Raw genomic sequence first — 24,568 nt, forward strand, 5'->3', positions numbered from 1 at the left:
TATTCCTTATTCTTTCTCTTAGACATGGACGAGTGCTTAACTAGAGACAACGGTTGCTCTCATGAATGCAAGAACGTGGAGGGCAGCTTCCATTGTCTTTGTCCCAAAGGATACTACCTTGAAGGTCTTAATGGAACCAAATGTATATGTAAGTAATTAAGATTTTTTAAAGATTAACAACTTATCACAGTCATTGAAAATTACCAGACAATATAGTCATTAGAAAGAAACTGCAAGTTTTTTAATTAGAATAACTTTGTGTTGAACCTGATATAATGGGATTAAGCCTTCGGTATCAAAATGATCGTCACAATGAAATAAATTCAAAGTGGAAATCCTGTCAGAAAACTCTAATGTACTAATACTAGTCATACGATTCAATCCTTCTTTCCAGCCGTTTGTGAAAGTAAATTCCGTTCCCTATCGAGAGTAAGCTTAACACAGAACGGAACAACCTGTGAGTTTCATGCTGACTTTGATGAATCACCGTTTGGTAATACCACCTCAGCCTTAGAATGTAGACCACGTGATTCACTCTTGACCTCCGGAAGGGATTTGAATGGGCACGAAGTAAGTCTATATAGGTTTAACTCAACTTCAAGTGTTTTTTCGGGGGAGGGGATGGGACGGTTTCCATCATGGTATGGATGATCGCGGAAGTGTTTTACGGTACACCATGTCATGCATGTGGTGGATCCTAGAAGGGATAATAAGAATGGATAGAGGTAGAAGTGAAAAGGAGAGGTGAGAAAATGGAAGGTTAGAAGGTAGAGTATTCCTTTCTGAATTGATTAGTCCTTAAAAAGACTTTAAACCAGTAACGGTGAGAAGCTTGAGTAATCGGAGAAATAAGAGAAGGATGGCTTGAATCGTTAAGTGGAGTTGCATGGCTGGAGAGAAGATTTTTGACTGTCCGTCTCCTGAAGAAATTATTTCTTCCTTCCTTTTAACTTCCCTAGACATCAGTATCCCCACGGGACCGTCGTAACGCAGTGAATCATCGTCGTCGCTGGGTGTCCTGGTCTCCACCAGTGACGTCACCAGATCCTACACCAATGGTGGCCGTCGAAGATGATGGCTCAGCTATCTGCTCTACAGGTAAATCATTTAATTTTAGTTCTTAAATTCCTCGTCAAGATACTTTAAAATCGGAAGGGGATGTTTAAAACAAAACCTGTAAAGCATTTCAGTTCTTGAATCTTTTTTCATAAAAACTTTAGAATCAGAAAACAAAACAAATTTCGCTGAAAGTAGTGTCTGTGCCAGTATAGTTTAACTTGGAGCAATTGCAATTTTTCCTAAATTGGATGAATTCACAGGCAAGTGAATAACTTTGTTTCATCTTCCTGTGAACTCTTAACTCTTTTGTTTAGTTCACCAAGACCGTACAGAATCTTATTGTAGTAATGTTTCTTGATTTTTCTATAAATTGAATTGTTTTCCTGTTTGATTTTTAGTAAATTATTTCTACGAGAGAAAAACTAAGTTTTTCAAGTCCAATGACATCCTTACAGATGGAGGTAATTTTGTTTCTTAATCATTTTTCGATTTATCTCAGAGTTTGCAAATTCACTTTCTATCATTTCCTTATCGAAAAAACCTCCCAATCTCTCTCAGAAATGCCATTTCATATTCTTTACAGAGTTTGCATCATTGTCTTGCGAGGAATTATGGGAGTCACGTCAATCCGACATTGAGACAACCTTACCCTTCGGTCTTATTGAGTCAATCAGTTTCCCCCCATGGTACAACACAGCTCAGTGGTGTCAGATGAGAATACACGTACCGGAAGGTCAAATTATCAGGTAAGTGATTGTCGTGTATTGTACGAAATTATTCGATAATTGATAAATAGTCTGTCTCTCTTAGATGTAAGCAGACTTTCCTCAAGATTAAACAGGAGACAAGCACTTTTTTTGAAGATGTATCATTCGTCTTCTTTGCTATATCATTCTCGACCTTTCGTTTGAGGACGCGCACGCTTATTTATGACAGTAGTTGATTTTGGAAGATACTTTTTGGGCCCGTCATCATGGTCGTAAAACTCTGTCCTGCAATGCAAATTGTGTGACATGAGATTTTTTTTTTCGTTTCGCATCTGCGACGGAAACATTCAATATGCGTTTCGTGTGCAAAATTCTGGTTGCTACTATGGTAACAGCGATATATCCGATTGAGGACGACTTTCCAAAGCCACATTTGACTCCTCCTAGAGCTCGAGAGGCCGCCCGGGGGGCCCACTTCCATTGATTAGTGGATACCAGGAGCGACCACGCGTAAAAGGGGACAGAGTGGGCAGGAACGTTACGTATAGGCCTATGTAACGTAATAAGGGTGTCGAAACGATGTTTAAAATGCTGAAAAAAGGGATATATATCCAATACTTGTAGGGTTTCACAAGCCAAATACTTAAGAGATGCATTTTCATAATCATCTGGAAAAGAATTGCTTCCCTTGTTTAGGGTACTTTTCGAAACCTCATGGTCGTGCCTGGTATCCACTCATCAATGGAAGTTGTCCCCCCGGAATTTGAATCTAATCCCCATTTCTGGGGAATATAAAAGTTAAATCGTGTGCGAGAGGCATATCGTTTGTGTAGAAGGAGTAAACAAAAGAAACAAAAGAAACAAAAGAAACAAAGAAACAAAAGAAACGAGTTCAAACGTATTGCATATGCTGTGCACATATCAACGCGTGCGAAATTTTCGGCTGGAGAGGTTGATATGACCCATGAAATCAATTGCCAGTGATCCACCAATAATCCACATTAAATGTAATATCGATTCGATGGACTGTAATGATCTATATCTAAGCCTTCATTCAGTAAGTTTTTCCTCACTCAATATGTACTCAATTTGTTTGAAAAACCACTTTCTTATCCATGTCATAATCTATTTTAGGTCCTGCATTTCGAATATCTCCAGCCCTCAGTCGTAATATACATGCATGTTTGGTGGGTGTCGCGGAAAAGGATTTTGCACACGAAAAGCAGATCTGTAGGGCCTGTAATCCCCCTGTAACACAAAGCTTAGCATTGATTGTAGAGCAGTTTTCTACGTTTGATTCTATTGACTATAATGCACAATCAATCTTAAAAATCAAGTGTATGATTAAGCGTTAACTTTTGTGTTAGGGGACCCTAATATTAGCGTCCGTGAAGATTGCGAAAGGTCCCAAGTATGACTAACCTTCAGGGAGGTTGTTGAAATGATTCTTTCTAACGCTAAGCATGTTTGCAACATTGTTTTCTCAATATTGTACTTCACCCTTCAGCATTTTCGCAATATACCAACCAATTCCGTTGTGAAGTAAGGACGCCATAAATCAACCTCCTAAACTTATCCTTCTATGGAATAAGACTTGATTAAAGCTGTCATCGAATACAATGTCTATCGTTGAATGAGAATTATCTAAAAATTTGCTATTTTGTAGCCGAAAGAGGCCTAAAAATATTTTTTTCACGTTCGTTTTCATTTTCAGGTTTACTTTTCATGAAATGATCCTGAGACGTTCAAGCCAGTCTGCGGCTCTCTGCATGGATAATCTGAATATAACCGACCATATTCCGAACCGAGGTTACATGCTACGAGGATCGTACTGCGGTCATTTCCGTGACCTCAAGGTCAAAACAAGATCAAATGACGTTACATTGCGATTAGAGATGGGTCCATTGGAATCAGGAATGCCTAAGAAATTAGGATTCATTGCAACGTATGATACACTGGGTAATTGTGTGAACATCTCGAACAGAGAGATATCTGTATTTCTTTCTTCATTTTTTTTCTATTCTCAAGCTTTCTGAGCCTTTCTGCATATACATCTATGTTGAATGGTCAAATTTGTCTACAACTATAATTCATTTTCAAATTCTCATTCAGATAGATATATTTTCATTAACAAAAACAATTAAAAAGATGTTTGTGACATATTTGTATCAACATATTTTTATCAATGCCATTTCTTGCATACAGTACACAGAAAATATTTGCTAAAGTATGTGGTTCTTACCCGCTAATGGGCATTGATGTTTACTTAGCTAGTCGAAATGAAGTTGAAAATGGTACAAACTTTTTTGCTTTATTTTAATGTACAGATTGTTCCCGATCCCAAGAGGAGTGTGGTCCAGGTTGTGGCATACAGGAACCCTTCACGTCAGATACTGGAAACTTCTCTTTGGAGAATTTCGGTGATTCTAACGTTGCTCCATTCTCAGTCTGTACCTGGACAGTCACACTACCTGAGGGGAATTTCATCTTCTTTAACTTCACCGACTTCGACATCAATCACGACGTCGAGTCCGGAGCTTGCGTCGATTCGGTCGAGATCGTTCCAACAGAACATCGATGGGATGAAGGTCGCACACGTCATGTTTTCTGTGGTCAGAGCGCCGCCTTCGTCATGACTAACGTTTCTTCAGTCATTGTGATCTTCCAGACTGGCTTAGATACCGGGTCTAGTGGATTCCGAGTGTCTTATACATCGAAAGGTACACCTACGTCGTTCATTAACATTTCTGTTAAGGAAAATACCTATTTCTTATATTATTATTATTATTCCTCTAAACAGGATCAAGTCCGTATTTTTTTATTGAATAACTTTGCTCTAACAAAAAGCACCAAGTAATTTCAAGTGCAACTAGGAACTTTACACTACTAATGTCCGAGAGTCTTTCTTATCAATCTGGTTGTACCCAAGATAGCTGCCTTCTGAATGTCGTACATCCGAAGGTGAGGAGAGATCTTGGTTATGCAGGCTTCCATTCCCTTCTTCACCATTCCTGAGTGACCAATGATGACTGGTGTGACCTCTGCTTTCACGTTCCACATCCTCTCGATCTCAATCCTTAGGTCTTGATACTTGAGCCGTTTGTCTCTTTCCTTTACAGCAATGTTGATATCATGGGGAACAGAGACCTCAATGATATTTACTACGTTGTTGTCTCTGACGATGATGTCCGGCTTGTTGCAGTTGATGGTTCTATCCGTTAGTATGCCACAGTTCCAATATATGGTGCTGTTATTGATCGTGGTGATCGTTTGTGGCTGATGTTCCCAAGCGTGATCACAAGTCATTTTACCGCGATCCTTCAGTAGTTGCCTATGGATAACTTTGGCAATATTGTCATGTCTTGTGATGTACTCAGTTCCAGCAAGAGTCGAACATGCTGATACCAAATGCATGATTGTTTCGGTCTCTTTTCCACACATCCTGCAAGTGTCGTCTGTGTCTCTTCTGAGGATAGATTTTTCGTAGGCACGGGTCCTCACCACCTGGTCCTGAATAGCATAGACGAACCCTTCAGTTTCACCTCTTAGTCCCGCCGACTTAAGCCATTGATGTGTGTCTTTCTGGTCTACGAACTCCCGATGCGTCTGTTTTTCATGGTGGCCATGAAGTCGCTTGGATTTAAGTTGCTCTTGAAGTTTCTTGTGAAAGGAGCATTTAAGTCTTGCCTTCTCTTTTTCACCGTAGGGTAGTGTCAGTCGATGTTGTGCCAATAAGATAGATGCTTGCTTGTTAATGGAGTATATTGCTTGACATTTATCATAATCGAGGGATATACTCGTCAGTATATCAGGTGGATTGGATAGGTAGTTGGCGAGGTTCGTTGCTTCCATATTCCAGACCATCTCAATTTGTTGTAGACCTCTTCCTCCAAGATCACGGGGAAGGTACAACCTTTCGATTGCGGCCTTTGGGTGATGTAATCTGTGCATCGTTAATTGCTTTCTGGTCATAACATCTAGGCCACATATATCAGCTAGTCTCCAGTTAACAATACCAAAACTGTATCTAAGCACAGGAATGGCTAGAGTGTTGATCGCTTCAATCTTATTTTTGGCATTCAGTTCGGATTTGAGGATCAGCCTGAGTCTTCTTTTGTATTCTGATGTTGCCTTCTCCTTCATTGTGTTATGGCTAATGACATCGTTCTCAGCTATGCCTAGATATTTATATGTCGAATCATTAGTCAGTTCCTTGATTGGTGTTTCCTCATCTTGCACAAACATGTCGCCTGTATTTACCCTCCTTCCTCGTACAAGTGTAACTTTGGCACACTTGTCTATACCAAACGACATCTTGATGTCATCGCTGAAATGTTTAACTACTGCTATCATCTTGTGAAGTTCATCGTCATTTTTTGCAAAGAGTTTGATATCATCCATATATATCAGATGGTTTATTGTCGTAGATACATCTTGCCCTTTGTATCTGTAGCCATAACTCGTAGCGTGTAAGAGAGAGCATACTGGATTGAGAGCTAAGCAGAATAAAAGAGGAGATAAGGAATCTCCTTGAAATATTCCTCTCTTGATTCGGACCCCCTCCACTGTCATCAAACGGGTGCCTATTGTAAGCGAAAGAGTAGTGCTCCATTGTTTCATACCTGCTGATATGCACTTGACTATTTGTGGATTGATGTGATACATCTCTAGAACTTTGATGATCCAACTATGTGGTACGCTGTCAAATGCCTTCCTGTAGTCTATCCAAGCCATGGATAGATTGGTCTGTCTTTGGCGAGCATTACCGATTATTGCTTTGTTTGTCATTAGGTGATCTTTACAACCCTTCTTTCCTTTCCGACAACCTTTCTGAGTGACCTCCATTATGTCATGATCATCGATGTGTCGTTCGATGTGCATGGCAAGCGTTGATGTCAGCAGCTTATACATAGTATTAAGGCAAGTGATTGGACGATAGTTCTTAGGTTGTTTTGGGTCTTTGCCTTTGTACAGTAGATAGGTCCTTCCAATTGGCAGCCATTTCTCAATAGTCCTGTTCCCTTTGATAATGTTATTGATGATTTTCAGTAGATTAGTATGGGTGCTACCAAACCTCTTTATCCAGAAGTTTTGTACACCATCTGGTCCAGGGCTTTTCCAGTTCTGAGTGTTCCTTATGATATTGTGTAGTTCAGGTAAGGTCAGGTCTACTAGCTGCTGCGCTGGCACATTGGACCATTTGTCTGCTTCCGACTGAATCCAGGGAGTTTCTGCGTGAGTGATATCATTATCCCAAAGTTCTTTCCAGTAGTTCTTCATATCATCTGCCGATGGAACATCTTTCGTCTCAGTCATCTTTGAATCCAGCTCACGAAAGAATTTCTTTCTGTTTCCATGGAAGAGTTTATTCTGCCGTTTGAAATTGTTACTCTTTGTGTATCTCTTAACACGGTGTTTGAGAGCATTTATCTTCATTTTGAGCGTTTCTATAACAGTTGTCCTAGTACGGGTCTTATCGTCAATGCGATATTTCTTCTGAAGTCTTTTGGTATTGCTCTTCATCCGATTGGATTTGATGTTTCCCTTATCTACTTCTCCGAGTTGAGCCACGTCTTTATGTAGTTCTGCTATCTTAGTTTGTAGCCTTTTCTTCCATTCAGGAGCCTTCTTCTTATGATTGGTAGAGTGGTTTGATGAATGAAGCTTATTATTATTATTATTATTATTATTATTATTATTATTATTATTATTATTATTATTATTATTATTATTATTATTATTATTATTATTCTTTATTATTATTCCTCTAAACAGGATCAAGTCCGTATTTTTTTCTTGAATAACATTATTATTATTATTATTATTATTATTATTATTATTATTATTATGTTCAGTCATTCAAGAAAGAATCGATAGATATTGTCTGTAATGTGTTATAAACTCATTGTTAGGTACCAGTTTGGGGAATAATTTTCGATAGTAATGTTACCAAAACATTTGCTAGTGTTCCCGCTTCCCTGTCATATCATAAGCCTGCGTTTCCACAATGAAACACCGATCATTTTTAGGTGCCAGGATACCAGGGTGAACAAAAAATACTTTAACCGTAATTCCATTTTGTTTTATTACCATCTGTACAGCCGTCCCTGGATGCAACATTGGAAACTACGACTCCACCAAGTCAGAGATCCTGTGTAACCTTGACAATGCAGCTATTGCATCGCCCTACTATCCATTACCATATCCAGTCAATGCACGTCCAAGATGGCGGATCACCAGTAAACATGGAACCTTCATTCAGCTTCGGTTCGATGACTTTGATATTAACTCTCACGGTTCAAGGTACGAAAGTAATTACTGAATTCCCTTACCACACTAAGATCTCACTATCATCTATCGTTCCTTAAGCTAAAAATTGGCAACATCATGTAATTGAAATGGTCTAGCTCCTGTGATAGGGAAGATTAAAACGCTATCTAAATAATTTGGTCGTACCTATTTTCTTCCGCAAAGATTGTCAAGAAATGATGGCAGTTGCGATATCGTCCAAGAAGTAATTAGTCATACACCAACTTCATTACAGTAGTTGATAAACATAACCATCCAATTGCTTTCTAGCATAATATACCGATATTTATACCCTTGCCCATACCTGTACTTCGAAAACAACGCCAATGAAACGATCATTATCAATTTCAATACGGATTCCAATACCAATGCCACTATTATTACCATTACCATAACCAATACCAATGCCATTAAGAATACCATTATTAATGCCATTACCAATACATTACCAGCACCAATACAAGAGCTAATAGCTAATTTACCGACAGACAGAGTGATATTTTATCATATCATTTTGCTTACTTTCAGATGCGAAGGAGACACACTAAGTATCTACGATGGGGCTACAGACATGACTAAATTGATCGATACATACTGTAATAACCATCCTCCTCCTGATGTTGTAGAGGCCAGTTTCAACACGATGATGCTGCAACTTAGATCGGATGGGAGTGGTAGTGGTAGAGGCTTCTACGCCGTCTACAGAGGTATGACCTTTCAAGAGACAGTGGAATCAGCGACCTCAGCACCAGAAGAAGGTATGAAAAGAAAAGTGAAGACAATGGCTGAGAAGAACAGGTTGGAAAAAGGAATATGAATGAGCAAAATGGAATAAAAGAGTAAAGTAAAAGAACAATGAAATAAACGATGAAAACGGACTCTAGCTGATTACAGAGGTATGGGGTCATGTTACCAGTTACAAAAGAGAAGGACAGGGAATTTGTTTGGAAAAAATATTTCAGAGCATCTTAAGAATCATTACCAAGACTTTATATATACATTTCAAATTGGAACGTTTAAAGGGTATAAACATTGCTTCTTTGCAAGAACAAACGAATACTCAACTTATGAATATGTCAAGACTTGATAAGGTATATTCACTCAAGGGAAGAATTTACTATTTTCCTCCTTGTCTGTTTTTATTTCTTCACAACTATATATCAATGCATTTCTCAATGTTCATTGTTGTTTTCCAATAAAGGAGAGGTAGAGCGTCCTCCTGCTTCCGCTTCTTGTCCCGAAGGATGGGAGATGTACTCAAACAGTTGTTATGCGTTCCGTCAAACTCAAACTGGGGTGAGATGGACCGATGCAAACCGGATGTGTCAGGAGGAAGGAGCGCATCTCGTCAGCATAGGAGACATCGAGGAGATGCAGTTCGTTCATGTCTTGTTGACATCCATCTGGTTCGCAGAGAACCTACGGACTTTCATAGGTCAGTTAAGTATTATTTCAATTCTCGTGGCGATGCAAACCGATCCAGAAGATATGCAACAGAAAAATATTTTAAGACGCTTCTCACGCTCTTGCCACTTAAATCAAAAGTTTATCAATACTCCACGACTTGCTCAGTATCCTGGAGCTGATAAATAGTCTGCAACAAAACAGGCATGCATATGTGCGATTTCAATAATTTGTGATCAGACATTTCAGATAGTATTTTCCTCAGCAAACGATAACTGATTCTTCACCTGTATAGGGTTCTCTTTTTTTCAAATGAAAACAATTCGTTCATAAAGTCTTGTTAATATATCTTTTACAGGTCTCACCTATCAAAGTAACAAGCGTATTCATCGATGGGTTGATGACACTCCTCTGAGTTATGCTGATTGGTATATACCTGATAGGTGAGAATAGAGGTCAATATTCTTCATTCTTAATACAGACTGTCGTTGGCATATCATCTACTATAGAAGCTCAAAGAGCTTTAAAGAGCTCTTACACATGACATGCCAGAGCAATGATCTTTTTTTCATGACAGTGACATAGTCGTCTCGAACATTCTGGACAGTCGTACTTACGTCGTCGTGGTCGTAGAGCGATTATAGACCTTAATACAGCCGTAGTAATCCGTAGAAGACTAAACAACAACCACTCTGAGTATTATGGTTCAGATCTACCTTGACGAACCTAAACCGCATTGACCGCAAATAGCCATTACTCTAGTGCTAGATACACAATATCCCTGAAGATGATCTCAAGTAAAGGCCATCAACTTGGGCTCATAATGAGCCTCATTTAAGATTAAGCTAGTACATCCATATGGATTATTGCAGGTATTGTTGTAAAGATTCCTCTTCTAGAAAGTTTAATTAATGCAAATGTTGTACCATATTGCTTTAATTCCCTTTAGGAACAGTGACTGGGGCCTGAGACAGCCGAACGGTGGAGATCTGGAACAGTGCGCCCTCATCGATCTATTCAACCTTCATTCTATGAGTCAATGGCATGATATACCTTGTGCGTCTAAGAGTGCTATGCAGATGGTCTGTGAAAAACCTCTTACAAAATCTTCAGGTATGTAGATCTCTATTCTTTTCAATCTTACCCACACTTAACTCCACGTAACTTAGTTTTATGATCTGAGCAGTCGGAGAAACTTATCTACGTAATTGTAATAGGAAAACTAGACAAGAGTCATGATAGTCGACGTCTGGGGGCTAACATTTGTTTCGTTATTGCAACTTTGCCATTATGAGAAAGGGTATCCTCGCATTTGATTGGTTATTCAGCATGTTACAACGTTCATACCACAATGAGAGAGTTTCTATAGGCATATGTTTGGTATGAAATGTGCTCCAGACCTCTCGAGTGTTTCATCAACATTTTTGTCCGACAAGTTGTCAGATCCGACAACTTTCCTTGATTTTGATTAGATAAGAAGCACTGTTACTATGGTAATTGTCCGATAAAATAGGACTTGTCGGATAAAACGTCCGACAAGTCCTTTCATGATACGCTCCCCTAATCTTCACCTCAATTTCCTAGTACTTGATCTGCCGATCAATGGAGCCCTAACATCTCCAGACGTAAAAATGCGCAAGCCCTGTGTCCTGAAGTAACGACACTCTTTGTTGTCCAGAACCATGTTCATGTAATGTTGCATCTCGGCATTTTTTATTCACATAATCAGTGATCTGTTAATCTGGTCATATATATAAACATTTTTTTCTTTCCCTTTTTCCCAGATATTACCATGATGTCCAGTGTGCGTATCGGACCTTACATATCCAAGGGTAAGACATCAGAATTTAAAAAGAATTACTATCAAAGTTTCATTGGTTTCCAATATATTTTATAAAATATATACCACTTTAAATTTCTTCTTCAGAATGCGATTCAAGCGCCGACTTGTTTGGTTCGTCATGTATTAGACTCCACCCACTTCACCGCAGTAGTGACACCCAAAATGTGACGTCACCAATAGAGTGCCCTGAAGGCTCAAACTTCTTAACAAACATCGACCAATCAAAGATCAAGCAACTGATTTTCTACGCAGATTATGTATGGCCCGCCGGAAATGACGTAACTTCTATCCTTCTGTCAAAGAAAGAATCCTCTTCGTGTCAGATTTTGAAGAAAAATGAACTAAACGTCTTTGAGATGGAATGGGCTGACTGCTCAGACGAGTTTGATGCCTTCATCTGTTGGGCGTTACCTATAGGTAAGATGGTTTTAAGGTGTGCTTTCAATCTACATATCTATTGTTTTAAGTAATATTTTGAATTAACATTTCACTTATTACGACGTCTCCATTTGATAGCTTAGTGGGTGCATGGCACTTTCCCCCTAATCCAACTTTCAAATAATAATCATGTGAGATTGTACTTCACTCTTCCGCAATCATGGCAATAATACTGTCATATTTCATTTGATCTGTTTTACTCTCTGCTAATAATTGCTGACATGGCATCGATCTATGGTAGGCGAATGAATTTGGAGTTATTAGAATGCTCTTAATGCAAATAAATTTATCACCAACTTTATCATGATTCTTATGTTTGTTATTTTTCTATGTTTAGAACCTGCTCGAAGCTGCCCTTCCCAATTATTTCGCTGTGGATCAGGAGAGTGTATCCATAATGTATATGTTTGTGACCAGCGAAATGATTGCAGTGACGGAAGCGATGAAGACATGGGTCTGTGTATACCTGGTATGACTTGTTCTAATAAATATTTGTAACATATTGATATAAATTTTATCCAACCTAAAAGATCTGTTTTATTCGCTGATCTATATGAATATTAGACCTATATATGACATAGTTCTGGAAGTGTACGAAAGAAAAATAATTGGAAGCGTCGAATATGGCATATGACATACAAATCCTTTCGTTTCATGAAAAAAAAGTAAATAAAAAGCTTTTTGAATATTCAATTTTTTTTCAATTCAATTCATTTATTTTCTCTTTCAATCTTTTTACATTTACAATGATAGTTCAATATACATATTTACAAAATATAACATTTAAATCATTTTTCTATAATACAATAATACCATGAAATCGAAAGGGAAGGAGACCAACTAAAAAGCAGAGCTTGTAGGGTGAAGGCCCCCTTTTATAAGTAAATTTTATGAATAAAAAATAAGATAAAATAAAAAAATAAACAATATATATATATATATATATATATATATATATACAGTATATAAAATGAATAAAAAATAAACAAATAAAAATAAAAATAAATAAATGATAATAAAAATAAATGATTCAGTATACACTGTATACAGAAATCATAAAACGATTAAACATATATACAAAGAGAAATTAATAAACACATTTACATATTAAGTTCTGAATTACATTACTTTGGGAAAAAACCAATAATCTAATATGAATTCAGAAGATTTATTTTAAGTTTTCCTTTGAAATTGTGTATTGAATTACATTGTATAATATCCTTTGAAAAAGAATTCCATAATTTTGGACCAGTAAAAACAAATGTCTTCTGTGCAAACGATGTTCTATTCAGAGGTAAATGAAAGGAACTCGCCTGGCGAGTGAAGTGCTTATGAATTGTATCATTTTTTACAAACATATTATTAAAAGGTAACGGTAATTGTTTATTGATAAACTTGAACATTAACTGTCCGAGTTGAAAAGAATATAAATCTTTAACCTTCAAGACTTTATTTCTCAAAAACAGAATATTTGTATGTGCCTTGAATTCTTCATGACTAATAATACGAATCACTCTTTTTTGTAAAATAAAAAGTCTATTAATTTGAGAATTCGCTGCATTACCCCATGCAACAACTCCGTAATTCAAGTAAGGTAAAATTAACGTTGAATACAATGATAACAAAATATATAAATAGGTTCAGAGTTTTGTTTTTAAATGGTCATTAAATTGGCATGGATATATTAAATATGTTAATTAGAACATTTAATTAATAATGTTTGCGGGGTATTTCACTGAAAAAAAACATATTTATATTTTGACATGTTTGAAACGTTAAACGGCTTATTATCTATTCTCCCATCTCCATTAATATTTACCCATAGTTACTCAAATGACAACCTCGCCCCCAGCCACTGTAAGCGAAGGAGAGGAAATAACCTCGTCACCATGTCGAAAGAACTTCTTCCAATGTGGGTCAGGAGAATGCATTCCAGTGTCGTTCTTTTGTGATTTCATCAAGCATTGTCAAGATGGATCAGATGAAGAAAACTGCCGTGAGTATCCCGTTATTGTATTTATGTTTATAATCTTAAAACACCAGCAATATATAACAGACGTAATGGAATGCAAATATTTTACTGTCGTATCAAACACTTTGATTTGAAAAAAAAAATCCATAATTTATTGTTCGAAATAGACATGAAAATGAAATACTCCGAAAATTTGCTTTGCCCAATTGATCGTGGGCTCGGCGGCCGCTGTGCAGCGCCAGATCGACGAGGCTCTATCCTTTTAATCGTTGAACGCCAAACAGGGTAGCAGCAACTCCCATCTTTTAACGTCTTTTGGTCTGACACGGCCGGGGTTTTAACCCCCGATCTCCCGGTTGTGAGACGGACGCTCTACCAACTGAGCCAGCACACCGGTGTTAAATAACAAATGATAACAGTTGAATAAATGATTCGTCATTACGTTCCGTGGCTAGGAAAAAATCCTCAAGAGTCCATTCGATTAATCATTGCATGTCCTATACAAGTATTGATACTAGTAGCTGATTATAAAGGATAGTAGTTAATGGTTGATATTAAACGTATTTTCTAATAATTTGTGAGTTCGTGTAACGACTTGCATGATATTAGTAACAAGAAAAACTTTATTCTTTAATTTTCCCTCATTATTTTATAGTATATCCTAGATGTTCTGATGATTCATTCACCTGCTCTAACGGTCAATGTATTCCAGAGAGTCAAAGATGCGATCTTCTACCACAGTGTATTGATGGTTCGGATGAAGAAGTTTGTGGTAAGTTAGGAGTTCCGTGTTGTTGAACGCTAAAAAAGCTCCAGTAATCTTGTGCCAGACATGTTACCATGAACACCATTTATTTCAGGGCTGGTGTCGTGATCGAGTGTCCAGGGGGTTAATTATACATTTAAGGCCGGGGTGTGATTTCATATTGCCCAGTAACCGTGAGCAAGGCAATTTATATACATTGTTGTTTCATGTTCGTTTAATAAATTATTCAAAGTATGCTAAAAGTAACAATATAAAAAAAATTACCTTGCTCAAGACGATGAGTGCCAAAGCCAGAATGGATTCTACATTGCTCGTATATTTTAAACTTGACTCACAGGCATGACAAGTGCATCAATATTATATTTGTTATATCATTGCATTTTGGTCATTTCATATATTTAACAAAAGCGACTCTGCATGCAATAATTGTATATTTATATATATATATATATATATATTTCTTTCTCATAATGCAGAATCCTCATCAGTTGGTTTTCAGTGCTACGACAGTACTTGGTTTCCTCAGCGAATCATTTGTGATGGAGTCAAAGATTGCCCAGGAAACAGCTGGGAGGACGAGCCTAACTATTGTCGTAAGTATCATGTGACCAGGTCTGACCAATTGCTAAGCGAATCGGAAGATCAATCATTCATCGGCCGGGTAGATATGATATTTAAGTGTTGCCCATATCTAAATGAATTTGAGTTTCTTCTTAACTTTGTACTTGTGAATATACATCAGTTCATTGTAGGAATTGTGAAACTGTCATTTCTTTCATAATCACCGATGAATAGGCGAGTAGATGCCAGGTTTGCTGGTATTTTGTTTATTCTAGCAATTCAAGATTGTGATTTTTTTTTCACTTCCAGGATTTAACTTGTCGAGCTTCGAGTGTACAAGTGAATTTCAAATCCAATGTCATAACGGAGCATGCGCAGATCGGAAGACTACCTGTCTGTATGACTTTGATGAATACGGACTGCAGATTGGATGTCGTGACGTCACCCACCTTAGGCATTGTGGTATGATAGACACATTATCTTGCAATTTTTTTAATTCATTGAAAATAAATCATTGAGATGTTAAATAAGTTATTAAAATGTTTATAGACCTAAAACCAGCATTTTTCTAGACGTTTTTCTAGTTAGTACCTTACCTTAAGAAATGACTAATTAGAAAAAGCCCAGAGATACAAGAAAATCAATCGGGATATCAATGTACTAATGAAAAAATATCAACGCACTGATTAACTGGAAAAAAATAAAACTCAAATGCCACCGACTCCATACCAACAAAAGCTATTAGATTATTTTCAATGATGTACCATTGGTTGATTTGAAGTCAATTTCGATTGTATGACTGAGGCATGATCATCCAATGAAGTTAGCTGCCGATATGATTATACTCTCAAAATATGGAAAATGAGAAATTTAACTCCAATAGGGAAAATAACTATTTTGAAGTCACTCGGCCTTTCACAAATTATATTTCTATTGTCTGTATTACCAAAACCTCCAGAAGATTTTTTGAAAGAATTAGTACATTTAACTTACTCTTTTATTTGGAATGAAAATTCGGATAAAATCAGTCGTCTTACAATTATTGGAGACTATAGTCAAGGTGGATTGAAAATGTTACATTTACCTTGCGTGGGTTAAACGTTATATGAGCACAGAAAATAAAGGAAAATGGAAATGTTTTTTCAAACACAACTTGGTCACCTTTGGTGGAGAATTGTTTTGGACATGTAATTTGAAATACGATGATCCCAAAATATTACAAATAAAAAATAAATTCATTCAAGAAATCTTAATTGCTTGGAGTTATTTAACTTTCTCTCCTAATTTATCTGAATTGAATATAAAGAATCAAGTGTTATGGAATAACTCATTGATCAAAGTAAATGGGAAAGTTATATATAAACAACTTTTTTATAAAAATACAAAATTAATTGTAATTTTCTTGAATTTTTCTATTATTCATTGATTTCTGCAATACCCAATGAATGGAAACATTTTCGTCAACATCTTGTTGAGAGTAGAACAACTCAAGAAGATTTGTTGTATAATTTAAATAATGTTTTTAAGGTATGCAAGTTTATCCATAGAATTTCTGTTGATAAAATCTTAAAGTCCCCTACTTCGCAAACAAAATGGGCATCCATTTTAAATGAACCGGTTAATAATTGGAATAGATTGTATATGATTCCCTTTAAATGCTGTCTTTCAACAAAACTCCGCTACTTTCAATATAAACTTTTCAATCGGATAATGGGGGTGAACAAATATCTTTACGATATTGGCTTGTCTGAATCTAATTTATGTACATTTTGTTCTTCCTCTGTTGAAAGCATTTCACATCTGTTTTGGGATTGCCCTGTAACTCAACAATTCATTCTTAACTTCCAAACCTCTTATTTGAACAATGACGTGTATTTGAATAAGAATTTATTTTTGTTTGGTTGCCCTGACGCTAAATACTCTACTGTAAACCGTTATATTCTTCACGCTAAATATTTTATTTTTTCGACAAGTTGTAAGGGAGATCGGTTGTGTTTTTAGTTCTTTTAAGAATGTATTGAAACGCTATTGTGAAATTGAAAGGGTTCTTAGTCAAAAACATCATAATTTTGTTTTATCAATAGATAATAGTACACATGTACAGTTGTTGTAAACATGTTCGCTTCATGATTTTTCTGTAAATTGAATTGCTGTCGTGTTTGATTTTAAATAAAATCTTTCTATGAAAGAAAAAAAAAACTCTCAAAATTTCTTCTTTCTGCCATGTACAGATGATTTTCAGTGCAGTTCATCTACTTTCAAATGTCCGCATTCCTACTGTATACCATTGAGGCGCCGCTGCGATGGAACACGTGACTGCCCGACGGGAGAGGACGAGATTGGTTGTGGTGAGTATGACGTCACAAACCTTATCGATGCATTAAGTAAGTTAATATGTGAGTGAATTGATATAAGACGTTTCCGGATGGGAAGGGGTAGTAACAAAAAAGATATATGTAAAGTTACATTTTGTGTTTTATTAATTAGATATGTGATGATTGCTACCTTCTGTTGTATGGATTGAAATTTATAGCATATAAAAATATATCGTGACTACTAAATTTTTACTTGCTCTGATGAATCGTATTTTCCTCCAGATAACTACACCTGTCCATCCGGAAGTTACCGTTGCCATGGTGAGAACTTTTGTTTGAACCAATCTCAAGTCTGTGATGGAATCAAGCAATGCCCGGATGGAGACGATGAGTTCTTCTGTGGTGAGTGATACTCATTCCAGCTTTTATTCTGGAACTCATTTGAAAAGAGTTATTATTTTAGTAGCTTTGCCATTATTTTATCTTTCATGGGAACCTTGATTTTGATTGGCTGCTGAGCAATGTATGAGGGTATATAGTAATGATAATGGAAAAGTTACCATAATATTTTATATAATTGGCCCCAGATCATAGAAAATGTAAAGAATATTCAATTGATTGAAATTCCAAAGGTAAGTAAAAATATATACAATTTTACTCCTCTTAACATCCGACTATGATACGCAAACAATAGTACAATCCTTTATGGAAAAAATGATTTTCATATTCAAATTTAAAAAAAACTATATTTTTTCCCCTATAAACCTAAGTGACCTACTTTAAAATGGAATTTTAAAAATGTGAATATAATCACCATAATCATGATCATCTCGGCTTAATGTATGTTCTTCGTTTTTTTATATTTACATTTCTTTCATTCATTTTCCAATATAGGTAAACCATGTCCACCTGGATGTGAGTGTACCGGTCTAGCATACACATGTTCGGCTGATATCGGATGGACCTTAGAATCGGCTAGAGCTATACCAGTAAATACAAGGACTTTGTAAGCATCGATCGGTATCAGGATGCATGAAATCAGGTTTAATCATTTAAGATTGAAAAGGAAGTCTGTCCGAGGTTTTAACCCATTCCAAACAAAAAATAGAACGGCATAATACTGATGCAAAATAAATAATTATTGATTATATGAAGTTAACATTTTGGAGCGTGGGGTGTCAATGAATTAAAAAATACAAAATGATTATTTTATGATCATTATTGGTATCTTTCAAATATTGCCCACTCCTAATCTTACAGCACTTAAGCTTTACATAATACCTCAAGGAAGATGATCCAGGAGTACTCCGCCAAAACATGTCAATCTTTATATCATTTATTAATATTGAATTAAAAATAGCCAGCGACATCATTAATATATCTTTCTGTTTGTAACACTGCAACGTAAAATGAGTTATATTGGTTGGAATTCCTTCCTGGGGCCTGGTGGCCTCAAGTGCTATACTAGAGCTTCTGTGAATGATGTGCTGACCGGGCTTGTCCCTTAAATTGTTGGTGAACGAAGCAGCAAGCAAGAGGCCACCAGGCCTCATCTGGCGTAGTTGAGAACACCAATAGTTGATGCAATTTAATGCATACAATTCTATACTTTGTTACTTAGGATTTATATTTATATTTAATTTCTGACAACTGTAAGCGCTGTGATACTTTTTGTGTATAGCGCATATAAATAACCATTATTATTATTATTATTATTCACACTATCCTACTCTTTCAAACACGAAATAATAATGTTAACATATTTGTATTCATTTGTTGATTTCTTTTAGGAATCTCAGCGGTGTGGCTTTGAGTGAAAGGAGGGAAAGAAGATCTATTCAAGTGAACAAGACGCTGGAAGAGGCTATTCACATTGACTTCAGAGAGTTCAAACTATTAGCCGAATTGTGAGCAAGATTAAAGTTTACCTACTTTAATCAATACGATTTTAATATGCTTTGCTGTTCTTGACGAGGTTCTTTCTTTCATAAAGCTTTTAAAACCAGTTTATTATAGTATGATAGTCATTCAAAATTTTCTCCCACAAGCTATCAAGACGCATACTCATTTTTTTTGATAAACACGACTTGTACTGTTGTATCTTCATAAACGTGTTTGTATTGTTACCCTTTTAAATTACGTCAAATCCTTGTCTTTTATAAGCTCTCCTGAGTATAACATTGTCGATGTCATGCATAGCGTCAATGGCGTCAATGCTGTATATTGCATCGTCACCCTCATGTTTGCATCGTCACTCTTGTACATTTCACCGTCATCTTTGTGTATTACATCATCCCTATCGTCATCCTTGTATATTGCATCGTCACCCACGTGTATTGCATGGTCACCCTCGTGTATTGCATCGTCACCTTCGTGTGCTGCATCGTCACCCTCATGTATTGCATCGTCATCCTTGTATCGTCATCCTCTTGTACTGCATCGTCACTGTCGTGTATTGCATTGTCACCCTCATCTATTGCATCGTCAGCATGGCGAATTGCATCGTCACCCTCATGTATTTTATCGTCGCCATCGTCACCCTCATGTATTTTATCGTCGCCATCGTCACCCTCATGTATTTTATCGTCGCCATTGTGTATTTCATCGTCACCCTCATATATTGCGTCGTCCCCATCGTGTATTTCATCGTCACCCCCATATATTTGCATCGTCACCCTCGTGTATTGCATCATCACCCTCGTGTATTGCATCGTCACCCTCGTGTATTGCATCGTCACCCATGTGTATTGCATCGTCACCCTCGTGTATTGCATCGTCACCCTCGTGTATTGCATCGTCACTATCGTGTATTATATTATCATCGTCTGTCCTTGCATGGTCACTCTCGTAGATTACATCGTCACCTTTCGTGTATTGCATCGTTACCATATTGTATTGCATCGTCACCCTCGTATATTGTATCGTCACCCTCGTGTATTACAACGCCACCCACGTGTATTGCATCGTCACCATCGTGTATTGCATCGCCACCCTCGTGTATTGCATCGTCACCATCGTGTATTGCATCGCCACCCTCGTGTATTGCATCGTCACAATCGTGTATTGCATCGTCACCCTCGCATATTGTATCGTCACTCTCGTATATTGCATCGTCATCCTCGTCTATTGCATCGCCACTCTCGTGTACTGCATCGTCACCCTCGTATATTCCGTTTTCATCGTCGTGTATTGCTTCGTTCCTTGTCGTAATCGCTTCAATACAATCGTTATTTTGGGAAATCTACTTTAGTCTGAATGTCATTTGTGGTTTTCACATTACTTCTATAATTTGTTAAAGTAGATTGTGTTGCAGTCAAATAACATATAATTGATTAGAATAGTTTATCATTCGCCTTACTATATCACGAAAAATCGCATTTTTTCGCCATCATTTTCTATTCATCTCGATCTTACATGGTTTTCTTTTCAGAGACATATCAAACAATGAAATAGAAGTAATCAACCCTGGATCGTTTTCTTCCTTGATAAATCTTTACAAATTGTGAGTATCAATGCCTGAAGAGCTTTACAACAGGTTTTTTTTTGGGGGGGGGGCGGAGGGTATTTCTTAATTTCGCTTTCAGTGATAAACACGCATATTGTATAAAACATTCAGCGGTGGATCATTTAGATATGACGCCCATTTCGGTCATATTCGTTTATTTATCATCATATAACTATGAATTATGAATTCGTCAAAGGTTAATGATACTATTTTAAAAAATAAATGTACATGTCTTTTTATATAAATTTGTTTCACCTGCATGAAAAAAGAAGCTGGATACATCAAACTTCGCCTCATATCTTTGAAACGTTTACTTTTCTGTGGGTATAGACATTATGTCACAGTTTGTAACAGTCGAATTATGTAGACACATTGTGAATTATGTTTGTTATATTACAGAGTACTGGCGAGAAACCAAATAAGACATCTGCAAAATCGAACGTTTGAGGGACTTTTACACCTCGTTCATTTGTAAGTTAATTCAAACTCATGTAATTTACAAAAAAAAAGTATGTTTTCACTTACGCAAAAAACAGCCATATAGTATTATCGTAATGTTATCACTATTCTAATATTAATTTTACCATGGTTAGGTGGCTGGCTATACGTTACAATTCAAAATCTGAATTAAATCATCCATCGAAAAGTGTGTTAATTCTAAAAGAAATTGTAATTAGAATAAAACCGAGTGTAACATTCGCATCTTAATAAGCACTACATTGATATGCTGTGTTCATTTAATCACGTTTCTTTGTTTAATAATACATTGGTTTTTAAAACAATCCTGATTTGATTGACTTTCAGAGACTTGAGCGACAACCCTCTGACTACTATTGACCCAGGAACATTCTTTCATCTTGATACCATACCTGTCCTGTGAGTATAAAATTCTTCACCCGGGTAGAGAGTAGCAAATATTGATTGGTGTCTTGCTGACATGGACAGTGTGGACGTGTTCGCTGAAGCAATATTTCACAAAGATTTAGGATTAAAATGCAATTACACATAATTCTTAGTTTCGTGTGGCATATACAATGCAACACCGTTTTGAACCAAAGAATTTTTCACGCTGCAAATAACCGCTGATTTCTACAGACTATTGTTATAAGCTACGGAGATTATTCTATCTGATTGGCTAAATGGATATAAATGTTAAAATTGTACATCTTTTTTTTTTTTCTTTCATAGAAAGATTTTATTCAAAATCAAACACGAAATCAATTCAATTTACAGAAAAATCATGAAGCGAACATGTTTACAACAACTGTACATGCGTACTATTATCTATTGATAAAACAAAATTATGATGTTTTTGACTAAGAACCCTTTCAATTTCACAATAGCGTTTCAATACATTCTTAAAAGAACTAAAAACACAACCGATCTCCCTTACAACTTGTCGAAAAAATAAAATATTTAGCGTGAAGAATATAACGGTTTACAGTAGAGTATTTAGCGTCAGGGCAACCAAACAAAAATAAATTCTTATTCAAATACACGTCATTGTTCAAATAAGAGGTTTGGAAGTTAAGAATGAATTGTTGAGTTACAGGGCAATCCCAAAACAGATGTGAAATGCTTTCAACAGAGGAAGAACAAAATGTACATAAATTAGATTCAGACAAGCCAATATCGTAAAGATATTTGTTCACCCCCATTATCCGATTGAAAAGTTTATATTGAAAGTAGCGGAGTTTTGTTGAAAGACAGCATTTAAAGGGAATCATATACAATCTATTCCAATTATTAACCGGTTCATTTAAAATGGATGCCCATTTTGTTTGCGAAGTAGGGGACTTTAAGATTTTATCAACAGAAATTCTATGGATAAACTTGCATACCTTAAAAACATTATTTAAATTATACAACAAATCTTCTTGAGTTGTTCTACTCTCAACAAGATGTTGACGAAAATGTTTCCATTCATTGGGTATTGCAGAAATCAATGAATAATATTCAAGAAAATTACAATTAATTTTGTATTTTTGTAAAAAAGTTGTATGTGAGAGAAAATTGTTTTGTTCATCCATTAAATGTTTAATACTGATGATCCCATTTTTAAGCCAAAGTTGTTTATATATAACTTTCCCATCTACTTTGATCAATGAGTTATTCCATAACACTTGATTCTTTATATTCAATTCAGATAAATTAGGAGAGAAAGTTAAATAACTCCAAGCAATTAAGATTTCTCGAATGAATTTATTTTTTATTTGTAATATTTTGGGATCATCGTATTTTAAATTACATGTCCAAAACAATTCTCCTCCAAAGGTGACCAAGTTGTGTTTGAAAAAACATTTCCATTTTCCTTTATTTTCTGTGCTCATATAACGTTTAACCCACGCAATTTTCAAGCCAGAAATTACGGAAGGTAAATGTAACATTTTCAATCCACCTTGACTATAGTCTCCAATAATTGTAAGACGACTGATTTTACCCGGTTTTTCATTCCAAATAAAAGAGTAAATTAAATGTTCTAATTCTTTCAAAAAATCTTCTGGAGGTTTTGGTAATACAGACAATAGAAATATAATTTGTGAAAGGCCGAGTGACTTCAAAATAGTTATTTTCCCTATTGGAGTTAAATTTCTCATTTTCCATACTCTTAAAACATTTTTTATTTTCTTAAGCTTTGGAACGAAATTCAATTCAAATATGTCTTTTAAGTCAGGTGAAAAATATACTCCCAATAATCTAAATGGGCCATTAGAAAATCTTAATCCGGAAAAGGATATGTCTGGAGGATGTGCTTTATAATAACCTAGTGCCACAATTTCATATTTATTTCGATTAATGCAAAGCCCTGAAAAAACCTTAAATTCGTCCAAAATATACATGATGATTTTTAGAGACTTGACGTCATTTATATAAAATGTTGTGTCATCTGCATAAGAGTTAAGCTTAATTTCTATTCCATTCACTGTTATACCTTTAATATCACTGTTTCCCCTTATCCATAAACACATAATTTCATTACAAATTATATAAAGAAGAGGACTTAAAGGGCAGCCCTGCCTTACTCCACATGAAATTTGAAAAAATTCTGAAGCATGTCCATTATTCAAAATACAAGAATATATATCATTGTACATAACTCTAATCCATACTATCAAATCTTCACCAAAATTGAAATATTTCAAAGCTTGAAGTAAAAAGGACCATTCTAATTTATCAAATGCCTTTTCTATGTCGGCCATTAACATAAAACCTGGAATATCATGTTCATTTGTAAATTCAATCATATCTAAGGCTAAGCGAATATTTTCACCAATATACCGACCATGTAAAAATCCTGTCTGGTCATTATTAATAATACTTCCTAACACCTTTCGCAATCTCAAAGCTAAACATTTTGCAAGAAGTTTATAGTCGGTGTTTAAAATAGAGATGGGCCTCCAACTTTTTAAAAGCAAAGGATTTTGGTCCTTTTTAGGAATGAGGTGAATAATTCCTCTCCTCTGATCCAATGACAATTTACCTTGTATAAAGGAATAATTAAAACTATTGATTAAAACATCTCCTAATTCTTTAAAGAAAAATTTATAGAATTCACACGGGAACCCATCCGTTCCCGGAGTTTTGTTGTTATTCATTGATTTCAGAGCATTAACACATTCTTGCATTGTTATAACACCTTCACATTTCTTTTGTAACTCTGGTGATAAAATATTGCATTGATCACCATG

At 35.9% G+C, this 24,568-nt stretch overlaps 1 protein-coding gene across 1 annotated transcript in view; it reads left to right on the forward strand.

Moving 5' to 3' along the window:
* Positions 1 to 24,568, forward strand: part of LOC129259723 (uncharacterized) — a 54,452-nt gene that overhangs the window by 21,262 nt on the left and 8,622 nt on the right. The window contains exons 18-42 of the mRNA XM_064098873.1: positions 23 to 148; positions 395 to 570; positions 960 to 1,098; positions 1,643 to 1,805; positions 3,481 to 3,725; positions 4,094 to 4,486; positions 7,868 to 8,069; positions 8,604 to 8,833; positions 9,277 to 9,510; positions 9,838 to 9,922; positions 10,429 to 10,592; positions 11,264 to 11,311; positions 11,407 to 11,739; positions 12,098 to 12,229; positions 13,586 to 13,756; positions 14,388 to 14,504; positions 14,975 to 15,091; positions 15,369 to 15,521; positions 17,291 to 17,407; positions 17,657 to 17,776; positions 18,269 to 18,380; positions 19,165 to 19,281; positions 20,805 to 20,876; positions 21,279 to 21,350; positions 21,684 to 21,755. Of these exons, the coding sequence (XP_063954943.1) occupies positions 23 to 148; positions 395 to 570; positions 960 to 1,098; positions 1,643 to 1,805; positions 3,481 to 3,725; positions 4,094 to 4,486; positions 7,868 to 8,069; positions 8,604 to 8,833; positions 9,277 to 9,510; positions 9,838 to 9,922; positions 10,429 to 10,592; positions 11,264 to 11,311; positions 11,407 to 11,739; positions 12,098 to 12,229; positions 13,586 to 13,756; positions 14,388 to 14,504; positions 14,975 to 15,091; positions 15,369 to 15,521; positions 17,291 to 17,407; positions 17,657 to 17,776; positions 18,269 to 18,380; positions 19,165 to 19,281; positions 20,805 to 20,876; positions 21,279 to 21,350; positions 21,684 to 21,755 (3,910 nt within the window). The remainder of the gene's footprint in view (positions 1 to 22; positions 149 to 394; positions 571 to 959; positions 1,099 to 1,642; positions 1,806 to 3,480; positions 3,726 to 4,093; positions 4,487 to 7,867; positions 8,070 to 8,603; positions 8,834 to 9,276; positions 9,511 to 9,837; positions 9,923 to 10,428; positions 10,593 to 11,263; positions 11,312 to 11,406; positions 11,740 to 12,097; positions 12,230 to 13,585; positions 13,757 to 14,387; positions 14,505 to 14,974; positions 15,092 to 15,368; positions 15,522 to 17,290; positions 17,408 to 17,656; positions 17,777 to 18,268; positions 18,381 to 19,164; positions 19,282 to 20,804; positions 20,877 to 21,278; positions 21,351 to 21,683; positions 21,756 to 24,568) is intronic.

This window comes from Lytechinus pictus, chromosome 4 (assembly GCF_037042905.1).
Source record: "Lytechinus pictus isolate F3 Inbred chromosome 4, Lp3.0, whole genome shotgun sequence".
In the NCBI taxonomy this organism is placed as follows: domain Eukaryota; kingdom Metazoa; phylum Echinodermata; class Echinoidea; order Temnopleuroida; family Toxopneustidae; genus Lytechinus; species Lytechinus pictus.